We start from the raw sequence: 15297 nt of genomic DNA on the forward strand, positions 1-15297 counted from the left end.
CAGTTCTGACGATCCCTATAACATGATAGCAAAGAAGCAATTGCCTTCCAGAACACTTCTGTGCTCCCCTGGCTGTTTTCAGAAGCTGTATACCCAACCCATGTAGTACAGTAGACAAGAGGATGGCATACACACATGCGCAGATAGATAGAGCTGGGAGTCTGTGAACTGTAGTCATGGATACATACTTCCTAGAGAAAGATGTGGAGACATCAGCCTGGATAGTGACTTGTAATTCCAGTAATTAGAAAACAAAGGCAAACAGTTCAAGGACAATCTGGCTATATAGTGAGTTCCAGGTCAGTCCAGTCTACATGAGACCCTGTCCAGAAAGAAAAAGAGGTCCAAGGCTATGGAAAGACTAAGAATTATGAACCTGGGGATCCCTTTAATTAAAAGGGGGTAGAATTATATAGTCATTTGAAGATCCGGTTGCCTCTCTGACTAGAACTGTAAGATCCCGAAAAACAAAAGCCAAGCCCCTCAGGGGCTGTAAGTTACTGGGGCTCACCAGCGGGGCCTGGGTCACCATGTAGGGTTTGAGGAGAACACAGAAGACTGAGGTATGGCTAAGGGAAAAAGCGATGGTGTAGGAATTCCAAGCTTGAGGAGCAGAGATTGGGGCACGTAGGGATGTGGCTAATTTGGGGAGCTCCCAAGGGCCCTGGATCAAGAAATCCTGTCCCTTCTTTTTTTTGGCACCTGCCACGCTAACTCCATGCAGGACAAAAGCCCAGAGAAGACTAACTAAGCCCCGCTGTGGCCCTGAGCTCTGCAGTCTTGAATTCAGTTACCTACCTGCATGTTTGCCCATGCATCAAATGCTTACCTTTGCGTCTAGCCACATCTGACTAACATCACTGCAAGCCCTGCTCCTCCATCCTCCATCTCTCGTAATGCCCACTGTGTGATAGCTGCTAATGCCAAACCCTAGACGTCATCTTGATGCTTTCTCTCATCTCCGACATCCAAGCTTCCAGCAACTTTTCCTGGCTGTCTTCAAAAGAGACTGAGTATCCAGCCACTTCCTACCAGCTCCTCTGCCACTGTCCAGGCTGACAGCAGCAGCATCAACTTGCTGAAACTATTGCAATAGACTTCTCACTAGTACCGCTAGCTCCCTGGAACCTTCCCTCTCGTGGCATCCAGCTGAATCTTTTGAGCTCATGCCCAAGTCACTGGAATAAAATAATGAGAAGAGAATCTAAGACGAGCCCCAGCAGAATTGGCAGAGACTGTGGCCTGTGCAGAATGCATGGGCTACTGGAAAGCTGAGGCCCCACAAACTGACTCCCTATAGCCCCACATTCACAACAGGGTTGTGTGGTGTATGCTGGACACGTACATGTGGGGGCTGTATACATATATCTATGTTTTATACACATACACATATCAGGGTAGACTGTATGTGTGTAATGGCTTGGGGTATAGTTATGGGGCCCTTTGTGACATACCCTAGCCAACACCTGCTCAGATCAGAGGCTACCTGTATGGTTCAAGTGGATGAATATATCTTACACCGTCTCTGGAATGCATGTGACTCCATTCCACTGTTGTCCCTGCAGCCTGCCTCTGAAAAGAACCCAATGCCCAACCCCAGGCCAGCCAAGCCCGTGGCCCCTTCCTTGGCCCTTGGTCCATCCCCAGGAGTCTTGCCAAGCTGGAAGACTGCACCCAAGGGCTCAGAACTCCTAGGGACCAGGGGTCCTGGGGGATCCTTCCAAGGCCGGGACCTGAGAGGTGGGGCCCACACTTCTTCCTTGAACCCTCTGCCACCATCACAGCTGCAGGTGAGGCCCGGGGCCCAGAATGGGGCAAGCAGGGTGGGGTACCTGGGCCTATAGGTGCCGACCTTTACTGTGGCATGTGGCAGGAGGGGCGCTGGCTGGGGCACAGGAAGTGGTTTATGGGTCCCAGGCAAGTCTGACTTATGCAGATGTTATAGGGCCAAGAAAAATCCCCATTCCCCAGGCCTCAGAGATCTAGGCTTCCCCCACCCTCCCAATTCTTGTCCCAAAAGGAGACCTTGTTATGATCCCATGGGCATAGCCCTGTGTCCTCATTTTGCTGTGACAAGAGGAGATGGTTGAAGCCCAGAAAGGTAAGATAAGATGACAGTGTTGGGGCCAGCTGTACCACTTTAAACTGTTTGACATTGGTGAATAATGTCTCCATGAGCCTCCGATCCCACATTATGAACTGGATATGTTAACAGTTCCTACCACGTGGAACTTCAGTGAAGAGCTGGTGAATGGGACACAGAACTGTGAAGATGGGCGGGGCTAGCATCTTATGGCATCTGTCTTCTCCTTCCAGCTGCCTACAGTACCCCTCGTCATGGTGGCACCCTCTGGGGCCCGACTGGGCCCCTCACCCCACTTGCAGGCACTTCTCCAGGACAGACCACACTTCATGCATCAGGTATGGAACCTGAGCAGGCTGGGAAGAGGGAATAAACAGGAAAACTGTGAAGCAAAGCCCAAGCCAGGCTGAGCCATGGTACATATGTTCCTCAGCTCTCCACTGTGGATGCGCATGCTCAGACCCCTGTACTACAAGTGCGCCCACTGGACAACCCAGCCATGATCAGCCTCCCACCACCTTCTGCTGCCACTGGAGTCTTTTCCCTCAAGGCCCGGCCTGGCCTGCCACCTGGTAAACATCTCAGCTTTCTCCCTATGGCTTCACAGAATCTTTGAACATACATAACATAAACTTTTCTGAATTACAGTCCTATGGAGGTCTAGGGGGTGGTCTTTTTTTTTTCTTTTGGTTTCTTGAGACAGGGTATCATTTTTGTTTGTTTGCTTTTTTGTTTTTCGGGACAGGGTTTCATCTGTAGCTTTGGAGCCTGTCCTGAAACTAGCTCTTGTAGACCAGGCTGGCCTCAAACTCACAGAGATCTGCCTGCCTCTGCCTCTCAAGTGCTGGAATTAAAGGTGCACCACCACTGCCCGGTGAGACAGGGTATCTTTATATAACAGCCCTGGCTGTTCTGGAACTCACTTTGTAGACCAGGCTGGCCTTAAACTCACTGAGATCCACCTGCCTCTGCCTCCCAAGGATTAAAGGCATGCACCAACACTGCCTGGCCATTATCTTTTTTTATTTTATTGGTGTTTTGCATGTATGTCTCTGTGAGTGTGTTGGATCCTGGAGTTACAGACAGTTGTGAACTGTCATGTGGATGCTGGGAATTGAACCTGGTTCCCCCAGAAGAGCAGTCAGTGCTCTTAACCACTGAGTCATGAAAACTTCAACCTCCAAAAACTGTCAGGCTTAGAACCTTGAAGACGTAGAATGCTAACAACCACAAATGGCTGCCATTAGTAAATATGTCATTACTTACCAATGGCCATCTTTAGGCTGCTCTGTCAGAAGTTCTGCTCTGTGGGAACAGCAGAGTCCTGTGAGTCAGTGTTCAAAGGTCCAGGAAGGTAGAGGCCTTCTGGGACCAGCTACAGAACCTAGCCTGCTGCCCCAAAAGTACCCCATCTCTACCCACAGGGATCAATGTAGCCAGTCTGGAATGGGTATCCAGGGAGCCAGCTCTACTCTGCACCTTCCCACGCTCGGGTACACCCAGGAAAGATAAGTAAGTTGCCAGTGCTGGGAAGAACCCCGCTCTCTCTGCCCACCCCTCTGCTGATATCCTGTACTCCCCCATCCCCAGCAACCTCTTGGCTGCACCACAAGGATCCTATCCACTGCTGGCCAACGGAGTCTGCAAGTGGCCTGGTTGTGAGAAGGTCTTTGAGCAGCCAGAAGAGTTTCTCAAGTGAGTAGGCTGACTAACCATGGGCTTCTGGTATCTGAACCAAGGTCTGCCGTGCATGTCAACTCAGAATCCTCCTGATGGATGCAAAGTAGTAAAGGTTGAGACTTTCTCCCTCCGGTTCTGTGATCTTGGGCTTCTCTAGGCCCAGGCTGCCTCACTTGAATGAGACATAATACTAAAGGTATATGCTGATAGTTATCACCATTTTATACACCAAGGTACTAAGGCCAACCAGAATTAAGTGTCAATTAAGCTAACAAAGGTCCTGTGTGATGAATGTTGGATATGAACCCAGGCGGCCAGGCTCCAGAACCCGCACACCTAACTGCTTTGTCTTGTTTTCCCTCATGCAACACACATGATTGAGTCTCAAATTTCTGCTCTTCCTGACAGCTGTAGCTGTTTCCCCTCGGCTTTCCATCTGTCCTCTTCTCCTTCTGTCTTTCACTAATCATATCTAGCTCTTGGCAATGATGTACTTCCTGTACGGCCAGGCCTTTGCGTAGGCTGTGTCCACCACCTGAAATGCCATCCTGCCTCTCGGTGCCTTTCTGAGCTCAGGCTGGAAAGCCAGAAGTTGCTGAAGAGCGGATGTTTAAAGTAGTCTGTGTGGGAGAAGGAGACGGACAGGGGTGTGGTTGAGTGCAGGGAAACTGAGACTCTAAAGAGAAATCTCCCAAAGGGTCTAGTTGGTACAGCAAGCCAGGAGGCCTGACCCACCATGGTCATGGAACCTTCTCCTTGCTCAGGCACTGCCAAGCAGATCACCTCCTGGATGAGAAGGGCAAGGCGCAGTGCCTCCTCCAGAGGGAAGTGGTGCAGTCCCTGGAGCAGCAGGTAAAGCCTGCAGGGTGTGGTTAAGGGGAAGGAGGGCTTGCGGGAGGGAGGGGGTGACAAGGGGGTGACTAAGAAAGACCAGGTAGAGGCCTCACTTTGGTGTACATCCCCACAGCTGGAGCTGGAAAAGGAGAAGCTGGGTGCTATGCAGGCCCACCTGGCTGGGAAGATGGCACTGTCAAAGGCTCCAGCTATGGTGAGTACCCCAAGTCCAGAGGCAGAAGACCTCGACTGTTGGGGGCCCTTAAGGACCAAATGACCTCTTTTCATATGCAAGCCCCAGCCTGTACAGGCCATTGCCACTTCCTCAATATGCTTACAAACCCTCTGACATTGTGACCCCAAAACGTCATGTTCTGCCTTTTCCCAGCAATGATCAATAGGCACACAGAGAAGGCAGACAGTAACCCCAATGCACCAGTGGCAAAACTCAGAGGGAGCACTGCGAAAAGAAAACGGAGGGCCCTACACTCCAATTTCAAGATAATAACCTCAGAACACTGGATACTGTAGGTCCCATGTGAGCACACACATCACACGCCCAGTCCCAGGCACTTGGCCGATGTGAACTTTTTCCATTCCCATACTACAATGCAGGGAGCCACCACGGTCATCCTAACGAAATAAAGACACTGAGGTCAAGAAGACATAGTGGACTTTTCCAAATTCACAGTTGGATACTAGGGGATCCCAATTCGGCCCCTGCTCACCCCCAGCCCCAGCTCACCCCCAGCCCCAGCATCTATGGCTTCACAGCATGCACACTACTATACTCTAAACAAAATGCCCACTGCCCCTTTATGGAGGGCCACCACAGCCTGCAAGTGACCTCACTAGACACACCGTATGCATCTGTAGTTCTAGCTACTTGAAGGAGGATCACTTGAAGCCTTGAACTCAAAACCAGCCTGACTAACATAGAGACCTCATCTCTAAAAGATGCTGGGTTGCCACGTTTATGATATGAGGGCCTTGTGCCCAGTCTTACTGTATCAGAAACAGAGGAGGGGTTGATCTGGGGGAGAGGGGATGTGGAGGAGTAGAGGGGAGCGAAACTGAGGGCATGATATATGAGAGAAGAATAAAAGTTTTTTTAAAAAATACAAATAGCCAGATGGTGGTGACGCACACCTTTAATCCCAGCACTAGGGGGGTGGCAGGTGGATCTCTGTGAGTTCAAGGTCAGCCTGGTCTACAGGAGTGAGTTCCAGGACAGCCAGGGCTACACAAAGAAACCTTGTGTTGAAAAACAAAACAAAACAAAAAACCCCAAATAAACAGAGTTGGGGAGAATGTTCAATGGGAAAAGTGCTTGCCGTATAAGTAAAAGGCTCTGAGGTTGAACCCTAGCACCCACACCGGATGCAGAGTAGTTCAAGTCTGCAATCCCCTTGCACTTAGGTGGAAACAGAATTACCTAAAATGCTGTGCATGGTAGCACAGGCCTTTAAATCCAGCACCCAGCACCGAGGAGACAGAGGCAGTCAGAGCTCTATAAATTCAGGTCAGACCGGTCTACATAGTGAAACCCTGTCTGAAAAAACAAGAGAATCCTGCAACTCAGAGCTCACAGGCTGGCTAGCCTGGCATAAGTAGAGGCATACAAGAGATCCTATCTCAAACAAGGTGAAACGTTAGGACTAACACCCAAGCTTGCTCTGTGATCTCTACACATGCACCAGCACTTACACACATCCAAACATGTAGATGTACACACATCATACATAGAGACAAGTGAGATATAAATAGAACCAAATGAGTAAATGCAAATTTTAAAATAAAGTGGGATTGGAGGCCTGGAGAGATGGATCAGGGATTAAGAGAACTTGCTGCTCTTCCAGGGGCAGTTCACAACTCTCTCTAACTCCAGTTCCACTGGGATCCAGTGCACATTTCTGGCTTCCACAGGCACCAGGCACGCATGTGGTACAGACATGCATGCAGACAAAATGCCCATACACATCAAGTATTTTTGTTCATTTAAAATAAAAGTAGAATGGAAGCAGGATATAATGACTCACACCGATAGTCCCAGCACTCCAGAGGTGGAGGCAAAGGATCAGGAGTTCAAGTTCTGTACCCTATGATACAGAATAAGGTAGAGGCCAGCATGGGTGACATGAGGCCCTGCCTCAGAAAAACAATTTTTTAAATAAAAATAAAATGGAAACTAAGTAGTGGCTTAGGTAGTAATCTCAGCACTTGGGAGGTTGATATGGCAAGTGTGTCCCAAGTTTGAGGTCATCCTGTGCAACATAGTAAATTGCAGACTAGCCTGCACTACACAACATGAGACCCTGCATAGGTAGAGAGATTAGATTAGATAGATATGTAGATAGATAGATAAGATAGATACATAGATACATAGATACATAGATGGATACATAGATAGATACATAGATAGGTAGGTACATAGGTAAGTAGAAAAGTAGATACAGAGACGGATGGATGGATGGATGGATGGATGGATGGATGGATGGATGGATGGATGGATGGATGGATGGATGGATGGACGGATGGACGGACAGATGGATGGATGGACGGACAGATGGATGGATGGATGGACAGATGGATGGATGGATGGATGGATGGACAGATGGATGGATGGATGGATGGATGGATGGACAGATGGATGGATGGATGGACAGATGGATGGATGGATGGATGGATGGATGGATGGATGGATGGATGGACGGACAGATGGATGGATAGATGGACAGATGGGTGGATGGACAGGTGGGCAGGCAGACAAACAGATGGGTGGACAAGCAAACAACCAAGCAAACATTTTTAAAAGTAAAATGGAAAGCCAGTGTGGTAGCACATGTCTTCAAGCCCAGAACTTGGGAAGCAAAGGCAAGTGGATTTCTGTGAATTTGAGGGCAGCCTGGTCTACATAGTGAGCTCCAGGAGTACAGAGAGAGACCCTGTTTCAAAAAACCAAAATATAAAATAAAATAGCAGCCACTTTGTAGTGACACCCACTTATAATCCCAGAACACCAGAGGTAGAGAGAAGAGGATGGAAGGTACAAGGCCAGCCAGAAATATATAGTGAGACTATATCAGAAAAAATAATTTAGTAAGACACAAATAAAATGAATAAACAAGGCATGGGGGTATACTCAGGAGGCAGAGGCAGGTAAGTTTCTGTAAGTTCTGGGCTAACTAGGGCTACATAGTAAGACCCCCATCTCTAAGAATTAATAATAATCATTTCTGAACAAAATAAATAGACATGAATAGGGGCAAGATTTGTGGGGAGGAAACGGGAAGCTACAGGGAGAGGAAGTAGGGTGAAAGTGCTCTGTATGTATTGCAGACATGTGCAAAATTGTCCAAAAATAAGTTTAATAATAAAAATACAAAAGAATTTTGAAAAGGAGAAAATGAAATTTAAAGCTTAAGCCTCTCAACCACTATTCTCTCCCAAATCCACCCAGGCCTCAATGGACAAGAGTTCTTGCTGCATTGTAGCCACCAGCGCGCAGGGCAGTGTTCTCCCAGCCTGGTCCGGACCCCGGGAGGCTTCCGACAGCCTGTTTGCAGTGCGGAGGCACCTCTGGGGAAGCCATGGAAACAGCACCTTTCCAGGTCAGTGTACTCTGCACCCTGTCTGATGACCCCATTGGTGTCAGGGGAGCACAAAGGAGCTCCCCATTCCCCTCACACCCCCACCAGCATCTGGGAGGAAAATGCACCTGATAAATTAGGCCGAGAATCCTCCAATGGTTACAAATGCATAGCTCCAGCCCTGTGTCTTTTGGGGACTGGAGCCATGCCTCACCTTGGCATGTGCTACTTCATTTGGTCATCATGAGGGAGGGACCTAGTTAATTCCAAAGAACCCTCCCTTCTTCCTTGCCTCAAGGGGAAGCAAGTGGATTCATCCAACCAATCCATTCCCACCTGCCAGGCCTGGGCTGTGGACTTACCAGGGACAATAACTCTTTGGTGTCATGTTGGCTGTACCACTTGAACTGATGCGCAAGCTACCTGACTTCTTTTTAATCTGGGGAGAGCTGTTTGGGCAAGAGCGGTGCCAAGAGTCAGCTCCGGGCAGGCACTCCGCAAATAGTACCTGTGTGTGATCACAGACACCCCCTCCACCCTTGGTGCTAATGGCAGGGTTTCAGGCCTTGGACTCAGTGTGGAGACAAAGGTAGGGCAAGGTGTGAGGAGCTCACGGGGCCTGATCTATTCCAAACCCTCGACAGAGTTCTTCCACAACATGGACTACTTCAAGTTCCATAACATGAGGCCCCCTTTCACCTACGCCACCCTCATCCGATGGGTAAGCAGGGCAGCCTAGACCTCACAGCTGGGGGTGGGGGTACTTGTCTCCTATGCTGCTGCATCTCTCCGCACCGAGAGTGGAATCCTGCATTAACAAACTTCAGCTTTGAGAAGCCCAAAGATGTGATCCTTCTTGATAGCTTCACCCCAGATCTATCTCTGAACCAAAAACTACCACAAGCCAGGCCAGTACAAGCCAAATTGTGACACTAGAGACTATCCTTTCCTTTGTCCAACCCTTTACTAACTTCACCCTTGCCCCCACGCCTCATCCCATTCCCTCTCCCTCCCCTCCCTTGACCCACAACTACACACCTATCCCAGGCAGAGAGCTTAGAGTAGGCTCCCCCCCCACCTCAGGCACAGTTCTGAGGAAACCTGCTCATTCCACCTGACTCCAACTTCCAGGCCATCCTGGAAGCTCCAGAGAAGCAGAGAACACTCAATGAAATCTACCACTGGTTCACACGCATGTTTGCCTACTTCCGAAACCACCCGGCCACCTGGAAGGTGAGCACCTCCGTACAGTGGGGGCTGGGACGGCTCCAAGGGTGAGTGACCTTGGGCGACACACGCGGGAAAGGGACAGGTCAGTGCTGAGGTCTGCTGAACTCACTGCCTGACTGTCCACCCCATCCCTGCCCGGGGTCCTGACCCCCCTTTCCACAGAACGCCATCCGCCACAACCTGAGCTTGCACAAGTGCTTTGTGCGCGTGGAAAGTGAGAAGGGAGCGGTGTGGACCGTAGATGAGTTTGAGTTTCGCAAGAAGAGGAGCCAACGCCCCAGCAAGTGCTCCAATCCTTGTCCTTGACCTCAAAACCAAGAAAAGGAAGATGGACAGGGGCCAAAACATAAACCGGAGGCTGTGGAGGCAAGGAGGCAAGTCCTGGACATATCTACAGAGACCAGGCAATGATGTTTCCGCCGTCTTGCCTGCCAGGGCCTCTGCTCCCTATCTAGCTACCCTCCTGGATTATATCTTCCGCCTTAAGGCTGAGGGACACCAATCCCAGCCCAGCCCCTACCCCAACCTAGCCCCAAGACAGGCTTTTCAGCCAAAAAGCCCTCAGACCCAGCTATACATACAGCCTGCCTTGGCCACTCCCAAGTGGAAAAATGACATAGACACACAGTCATAAGCCTGTCTCCTGGACTCAACCGAAACCCTAAAACACAAAGAGCCTGCCTTGGTACATTCGCCTGCCCTCAAAGTTGCATAATCCTGCAGTCTCACGTGACTGCAGCCCTACTGACTCATACAGCCACATCGGGAACCATGGGCACTAACTGTCACACATATGCAGACCCTTGCACAACAGCAGCACCGAAACCTTCAGGATTGTATCCTGGAAAACCACACAGGCATAACTAGTAATACACAGTCTCATGCCATGCCCCAAAATATCAAGTCACAGCTTGTCAGAACTCACACATGTACACACATGCAGCCCCCTCCACTGTATCTCCTGAGTTCCATGAATACACACTGACTCATCAAAATCTACCCCATGTCTCGCTTGGCACTGACCCCAGTCCTCTACCCCAAGCCCCAATCCATGCCTCAGCGTGGACCACAGAAGAACTTCTCTTTTATTTGGGATAGAAGGCCCCTGGCCCCCAGTGCCCATCTAATAAACTGTGGCCAAGCTAGACAATCACCCTGATCAAAGATGGGACCCGATAAGCAGGCATCTGGGTTTAAGATCCCAGCAGGAGAACGCGAAGGCCGAACGGAAGGAAGTGCTAGAACCAGTGCTTGGGCACTGCCTCCAGCACCCCCAAATTTCTGCCTGTGGCGAGGAGACCTCCCTCAGGCCTCTAGGCCTCCCGGACACGGGCCAAGAGGCCAGCATTCTCCTGGCGAAGGGCTCGGTAGTCCTCGCAGATCTTCTCCAGGTTGCTCAGAGTCTTCTTGCCCATCTCTGTCTCGATCTAAGACAACACAATGCACACATCTTCAGTATGCAGGGCCCATTTCCCAGCCCCTGCTGGCTACCTCTCTACTGCATTACTCTGTGCTCCCCCATCCCTGTAACAGTAGCCGGTCCCTTCCCATCATCAGACCTCTGTGGATGTCCTTCCCATCACTTAAAGTCACAGTTTCTACCATGGGTTCTAGGAGCTAGGCATGAGGAACCTCAAGCTAGAAGCCAGGGCTCAGAGTAGACGACTGGCTAGCTCCAGGTCCCAGACACAACAGGCCCCATGGCTGAGCCTCTAGCTCTCAGTTGTCTGGTTTTGCAGACTCTCAGTGTAAAGCAAGGAACTATCGCCTGGTCTGCCTCCATTCCCCTTCCTGTTCCCAGATCTCACCTGCTCCTCAAGGTCTCGAGCTTCTCTCATGATAGTGCCTGTGTCCTCAATGGTCTGGATGAGCTGGCTGCAATTCTAGAGACAAGAAGAATGCAAGGCTTGCTTGTGCCTGTGCTAGCCCTCCACAGCCAGTCCACCAGGCACATGGCTCCCCTCACCTCATGCAGGGCAGCTAGATATTTGTAAGCCTTCCGGACAGCGTCATCCTTCTTAGCGTCCTGAAAAGACAGAAGGGACCGCAAACGTGTCAGCAAACCGTTCCCACTTGTCCATGACGCCAGCCCCGTCTAGACCCACCACTCTTTCCTACCACTTTGCCTTCACCCCTCCTCAGAGAAAAGCTAGGCCCAAGCAATAGGCAACAGCCCAGTCCCGCCCTCCCCCTCCCCACCCCCTTCATACCTTGAACACAAGCTCATCAGTCACTGCAAATGTCCGGTCCAGCTTCCCAGAGAGAGAGTTGATTTCCTTCTGAAGTTCCTTTGTGTCCGACAAGATCTGGCAGAAATCAGGGCAGCCATCAGTCCATGTCTGGGGCACGGTGGCTGGCTAGCGATGGTACTCATGCGCCTGCACTTACATCCAGTCAGGGCCTGCATCACTGTGTTGGGGTGTCTGGGGTATACTGTATGTGCCTCTTATGTGCTGGAGTGTACCTAAGCAGCTCTGCCTACCAGAGACCATAAAGTCCCTGTGTAACTACCCTACACCTGTCTGCCCATGTGATCTGTGATCCACCCATCAGAGCCATAGTGGCACACCTTAGTGATTTCTTCTTTCTGCTTCCGGATGTTGCCCACAATCTCCAGGATGCGCTGGGTATAGGCCAGCCGGGACACATCTTTTGGTAAAGTCTCCAGCTCTGACACCTAGACAGGAACATGGCAGGCATGAGCCCAAGCCCCACACTCCACCCCCAGTTACAGCCCAGGGCCCCTAAAATCAGCCTTACCAGCTGCTTATAGACCTCCTCCTTCCTGCGAGCCTCTTCTGCAGCTGCGCGAACACTCTGGTGTAGCTCCTGAATTTCTGCCAACCTTCGAGATGATTCCAGCTACCAGGAACCCATAGACAGAAGGCAGTGAGAAGAGCTCAGAAACAGCCCCCAGTGCAGGCAGTACATCTCCGTCCAGAGCCCAGGACTCCACCACCTACCTCCCTACAATCCTGGAGTTTTCGGAGGTGCCGGTACTCAGCAAGAAGCGGGACCCGATGTTTTTCCCACTGACTCGCTAGATGAATGACCCGCTGGGCACTACTCTCCACCACAAGCTGGCAGGAGTCAGGGAAATATGTCAAAACAGGCTAGATCCATTCACCCCACCGCTCTCGGCCCAACCCCAATCCCAGCCCACCTGCAGCTTGGCGAGGTTGGCAGCCCCATCAGGCAGCAATTCCACCGCCCGACTCTTCAAGCGTAGGGCCTGCTCCTGCTCAGCCACGCTGAGTTCGCTTTGTCGACACTCGGTCTCCACCTGGTATACTCACAGCCAAGCTCCCAGTCATATATACAGCTCATAATCCTAGTGAGCCCATTATGGCCCTGACCCAGCTCAAGGCCTCAAAGATCACTCCATGGCCTCTATCTACTACAGGCCTCAGGATCTTCAGCTCCATACTGACAGCCAGAAGCCCTCAGAAGCCCTGCAAGCCCCTGCTCATACAGACCCATCTTACTCCACTGATGCCCATAACTGCTATGCCCCCCTGCAAAGCCTGACTGGTGCCCAAATGTGCCTCTAACCCCTATAGGTCCACCAAGCCATTAATTAAACATATTTCTTGGCCCCACAAATTCTCCTAGACCTTCAAGAATATTAGAGATCCTTAATATCCTCCATTAATAAGCCTGGCATCTGCAGACCTTTTCAGATCAGCTCTCAAGGCCCTAGTTCTGACCTGATCCAGCCCAGGTCACTCTCCCAGCCCCTTACCTGCATAAGGTTGATTCCCAGAGTCTTCATGTCAGCTTCGACCTCCTCAATGCTGTGGTTCACACTTGCCAGCTGCTCCCGAAGGGACTCTAACTCCTGCTCTTGAGCTGCCCGTGTGTCCTGGGAAGCATAGGCCAGTCTAGGTGGAGCCACCAAGTCCAGAAGACAGGCAATAGCCTGGCTGACCCCCCTCTCTCTCTTTCTCTCTCTCTCTCTCTCTCTCCCCTTACCTGTTCAGGCCTCTGGGAGGTAGCTGGTACATCTGGTACCTGGGGGGCCTGGACCTGGGGCTCCTATGGATAGAAGTAGCAGCCTGGTTGTTAGTCACACAAGGTCCCAGCCTTCACAGCTCCGCCTCAAACCCCAAAGCACCCCCAAACACTGTACCCATGTCTGCTCAACCAGTGACAGTTTTCAGACTGTGACTACAGGAGAATAAAACACCATTTGTAACTGCAGATTAGAGTGGCTGACCACAAGGAAACCTTCCTGAGGCTAACCCTGACCACCCCAACCCTGTAACCAGCCCAACCTGTAACCACCCGACCCTGTAACCACCCGACCCTGTAACCACCCGACCCTGTAACCACCCGACCCTGTAACCATTCCGACCCTTTAACCACCCCAACCCTATAACTACCCCCAACTCCGTAACCACCCCAACCCTGTAACCACCCTGACCAAAATGTCCATGAGAAAAGCAGGCATTCCTCTGAGTGGGTGTCCAAGGAAAAGAGATGTTCCCAAAGGAAATATGTTTACCAAAGGAAAGATGGGATCTGTGCTGGGAGCACTGCACACCCCCTTACAAGTCCCACCACCTATCTGCCCTTTCTCCACTCAAGTCCCAAGAAGCTAGGGGAGCCCTCTGGGCACTGTCTCCCAGATGGAAGGCCTACTCAGTGGGCACGGGGAAGCTGTATGGAATACGGTGGTGTTAATACGGAAAGCAACGCTCAAGGCACGCTCCCTGTCCACTCTGGCCTACCTACCAGATGAAAGGTAAACTTCTCGGAATGGGTGAAGCGGGAGCCTTTGGGGGTGCTCATTGTAGTCCTAGCATCCCAGGCCTGTAGCATCTCTCCTAGGTCTCGGACTTGTGTCGAGGCTCCAACTGGGCCCCAGCTCTGACGCAGATGTTCAGCCAGCTGTTTGTGCAGTCGCTGCTGTGCAGCCCGGGAATCCTCCTGGAAAGAACAGACAGGGGAAGAGGAAGGCATAGGGGCCTGCTGCTCCCTAGGACCCTGCCTTCTCACCAAGGCAGCTCCCTGCCCTACTGGCCTAGGAGCTCCCCAAGGACAGAGGGGTGCCTTTCTCCACAGTGGGTAGCATTTCTCTACCCACTCACTCCTCACACTGCAGAATGTGAGAAGAGAGAAAAGTGAACCTGGGGCTTTCAGATCAGAAGGAGACGGAAAGGATGGTAGGCAGCAAAGACACAGAATGTAGAGTACCAGGTCAAAAAGGGTCAGAGTTCAAGACAGAGGGAGATAAGCAACAGAGAGAAGAACAGAAACCATTTCAGTGCTGAAGGGCACGAAGAAATCATTAATTTCATTCAGTATAAAAATGGCACAAGGGTTACATAAAAATGTTCTTGTGAGTAATGACTCATCATCTTGAGTACTTAGGAGTGGAAATTGTGTGGCAGTTTGGGTTTACTAAGATTTGATCCTGAACATGGAACCCAGGGCCCTGTGAATGTCTGGAGAGTGTTCTACCATGGAGCTACATTCCAACCTCTGAGATTTGCTTTAAAATACAGGGGGAAAGTTAAAAGGAAATAGAAGAAAGACTAGAAGACAAGAATCATTAGAACAATCTGTCTATATTTATGCTTCAAAATTCCTGTGAATTTCAAGAAAAAACAGTATCTGGGTATGGTGGTACATGCTTGTAGTCCTAACACTCAGGAGACAGAGACAAGGAGACTGTAAATTGTGATGCCAGCTTAAGTTATATCGTGACACCCTGTCTCAAATCTCCCCTAAAAAACCAGAAGATGGGGCAGGGAGAGAGAAAGTACAAGCAAACATGGTAACCAGTGTGGCAGGGATAGATAGATAGATAGATAGATAGATAGATAGATAGATAGATAGATAGATAGATGGATGGATGGATGGATGGATGGATGGATG

At 50.5% G+C, this 15297-nt stretch overlaps 2 protein-coding genes across 3 annotated transcripts in view; one reads left to right on the forward strand and one right to left on the reverse strand.

Moving 5' to 3' along the window:
• The first annotated feature begins 1586 nt into the window (after positions 1-1586).
• Foxp3 (forkhead box P3) lies at positions 1587-9754 on the forward strand. 2 transcript variants are annotated; one of them, XM_005352772.2, is made up of 11 exons: positions 1587-1790; positions 2317-2421; positions 2517-2655; positions 3508-3595; positions 3674-3778; positions 4528-4615; positions 4731-4811; positions 8058-8208; positions 8832-8908; positions 9319-9420; positions 9580-9754. In XM_005352772.2, exons 1-11 carry the CDS (start codon positions 1587-1589, stop codon positions 9721-9723), a joined length of 1284 nt encoding a protein of 427 aa, XP_005352829.1. In that variant the 3' UTR covers positions 9724-9754. The 2 variants fall into 2 exon arrangements, with proteins under 2 accessions (XP_005352829.1, XP_026638130.1); XM_026782329.1 differs by lacking the exon at positions 2317-2421.
• Positions 9755-10005: 251 nt separating this feature from the next.
• The window catches only part of Ccdc22 (coiled-coil domain containing 22), a 13606-nt gene continuing 8314 nt past the window's right edge, over positions 10006-15297 (reverse strand). Inside the window, exons 7-17 of the mRNA XM_005352773.2 lie at positions 14152-14346; positions 13390-13452; positions 13160-13279; positions 12581-12700; positions 12381-12497; positions 12178-12279; positions 11987-12094; positions 11628-11723; positions 11384-11443; positions 11226-11300; positions 10006-10844 (exon numbers count right to left, since the gene is read on the reverse strand). Coding sequence (XP_005352830.1) covers positions 10731-10844; positions 11226-11300; positions 11384-11443; positions 11628-11723; positions 11987-12094; positions 12178-12279; positions 12381-12497; positions 12581-12700; positions 13160-13279; positions 13390-13452; positions 14152-14346 — 1170 coding nt within the window. The 3' untranslated portion in view covers positions 10006-10730. The remainder of the gene's footprint in view (positions 10845-11225; positions 11301-11383; positions 11444-11627; positions 11724-11986; positions 12095-12177; positions 12280-12380; positions 12498-12580; positions 12701-13159; positions 13280-13389; positions 13453-14151; positions 14347-15297) is intronic.

This window comes from Microtus ochrogaster, chromosome 10 (assembly GCF_000317375.1).
Source record: "Microtus ochrogaster isolate Prairie Vole_2 chromosome 10, MicOch1.0, whole genome shotgun sequence".
Lineage (NCBI taxonomy): Eukaryota > Metazoa > Chordata > Mammalia > Rodentia > Cricetidae > Microtus > Microtus ochrogaster.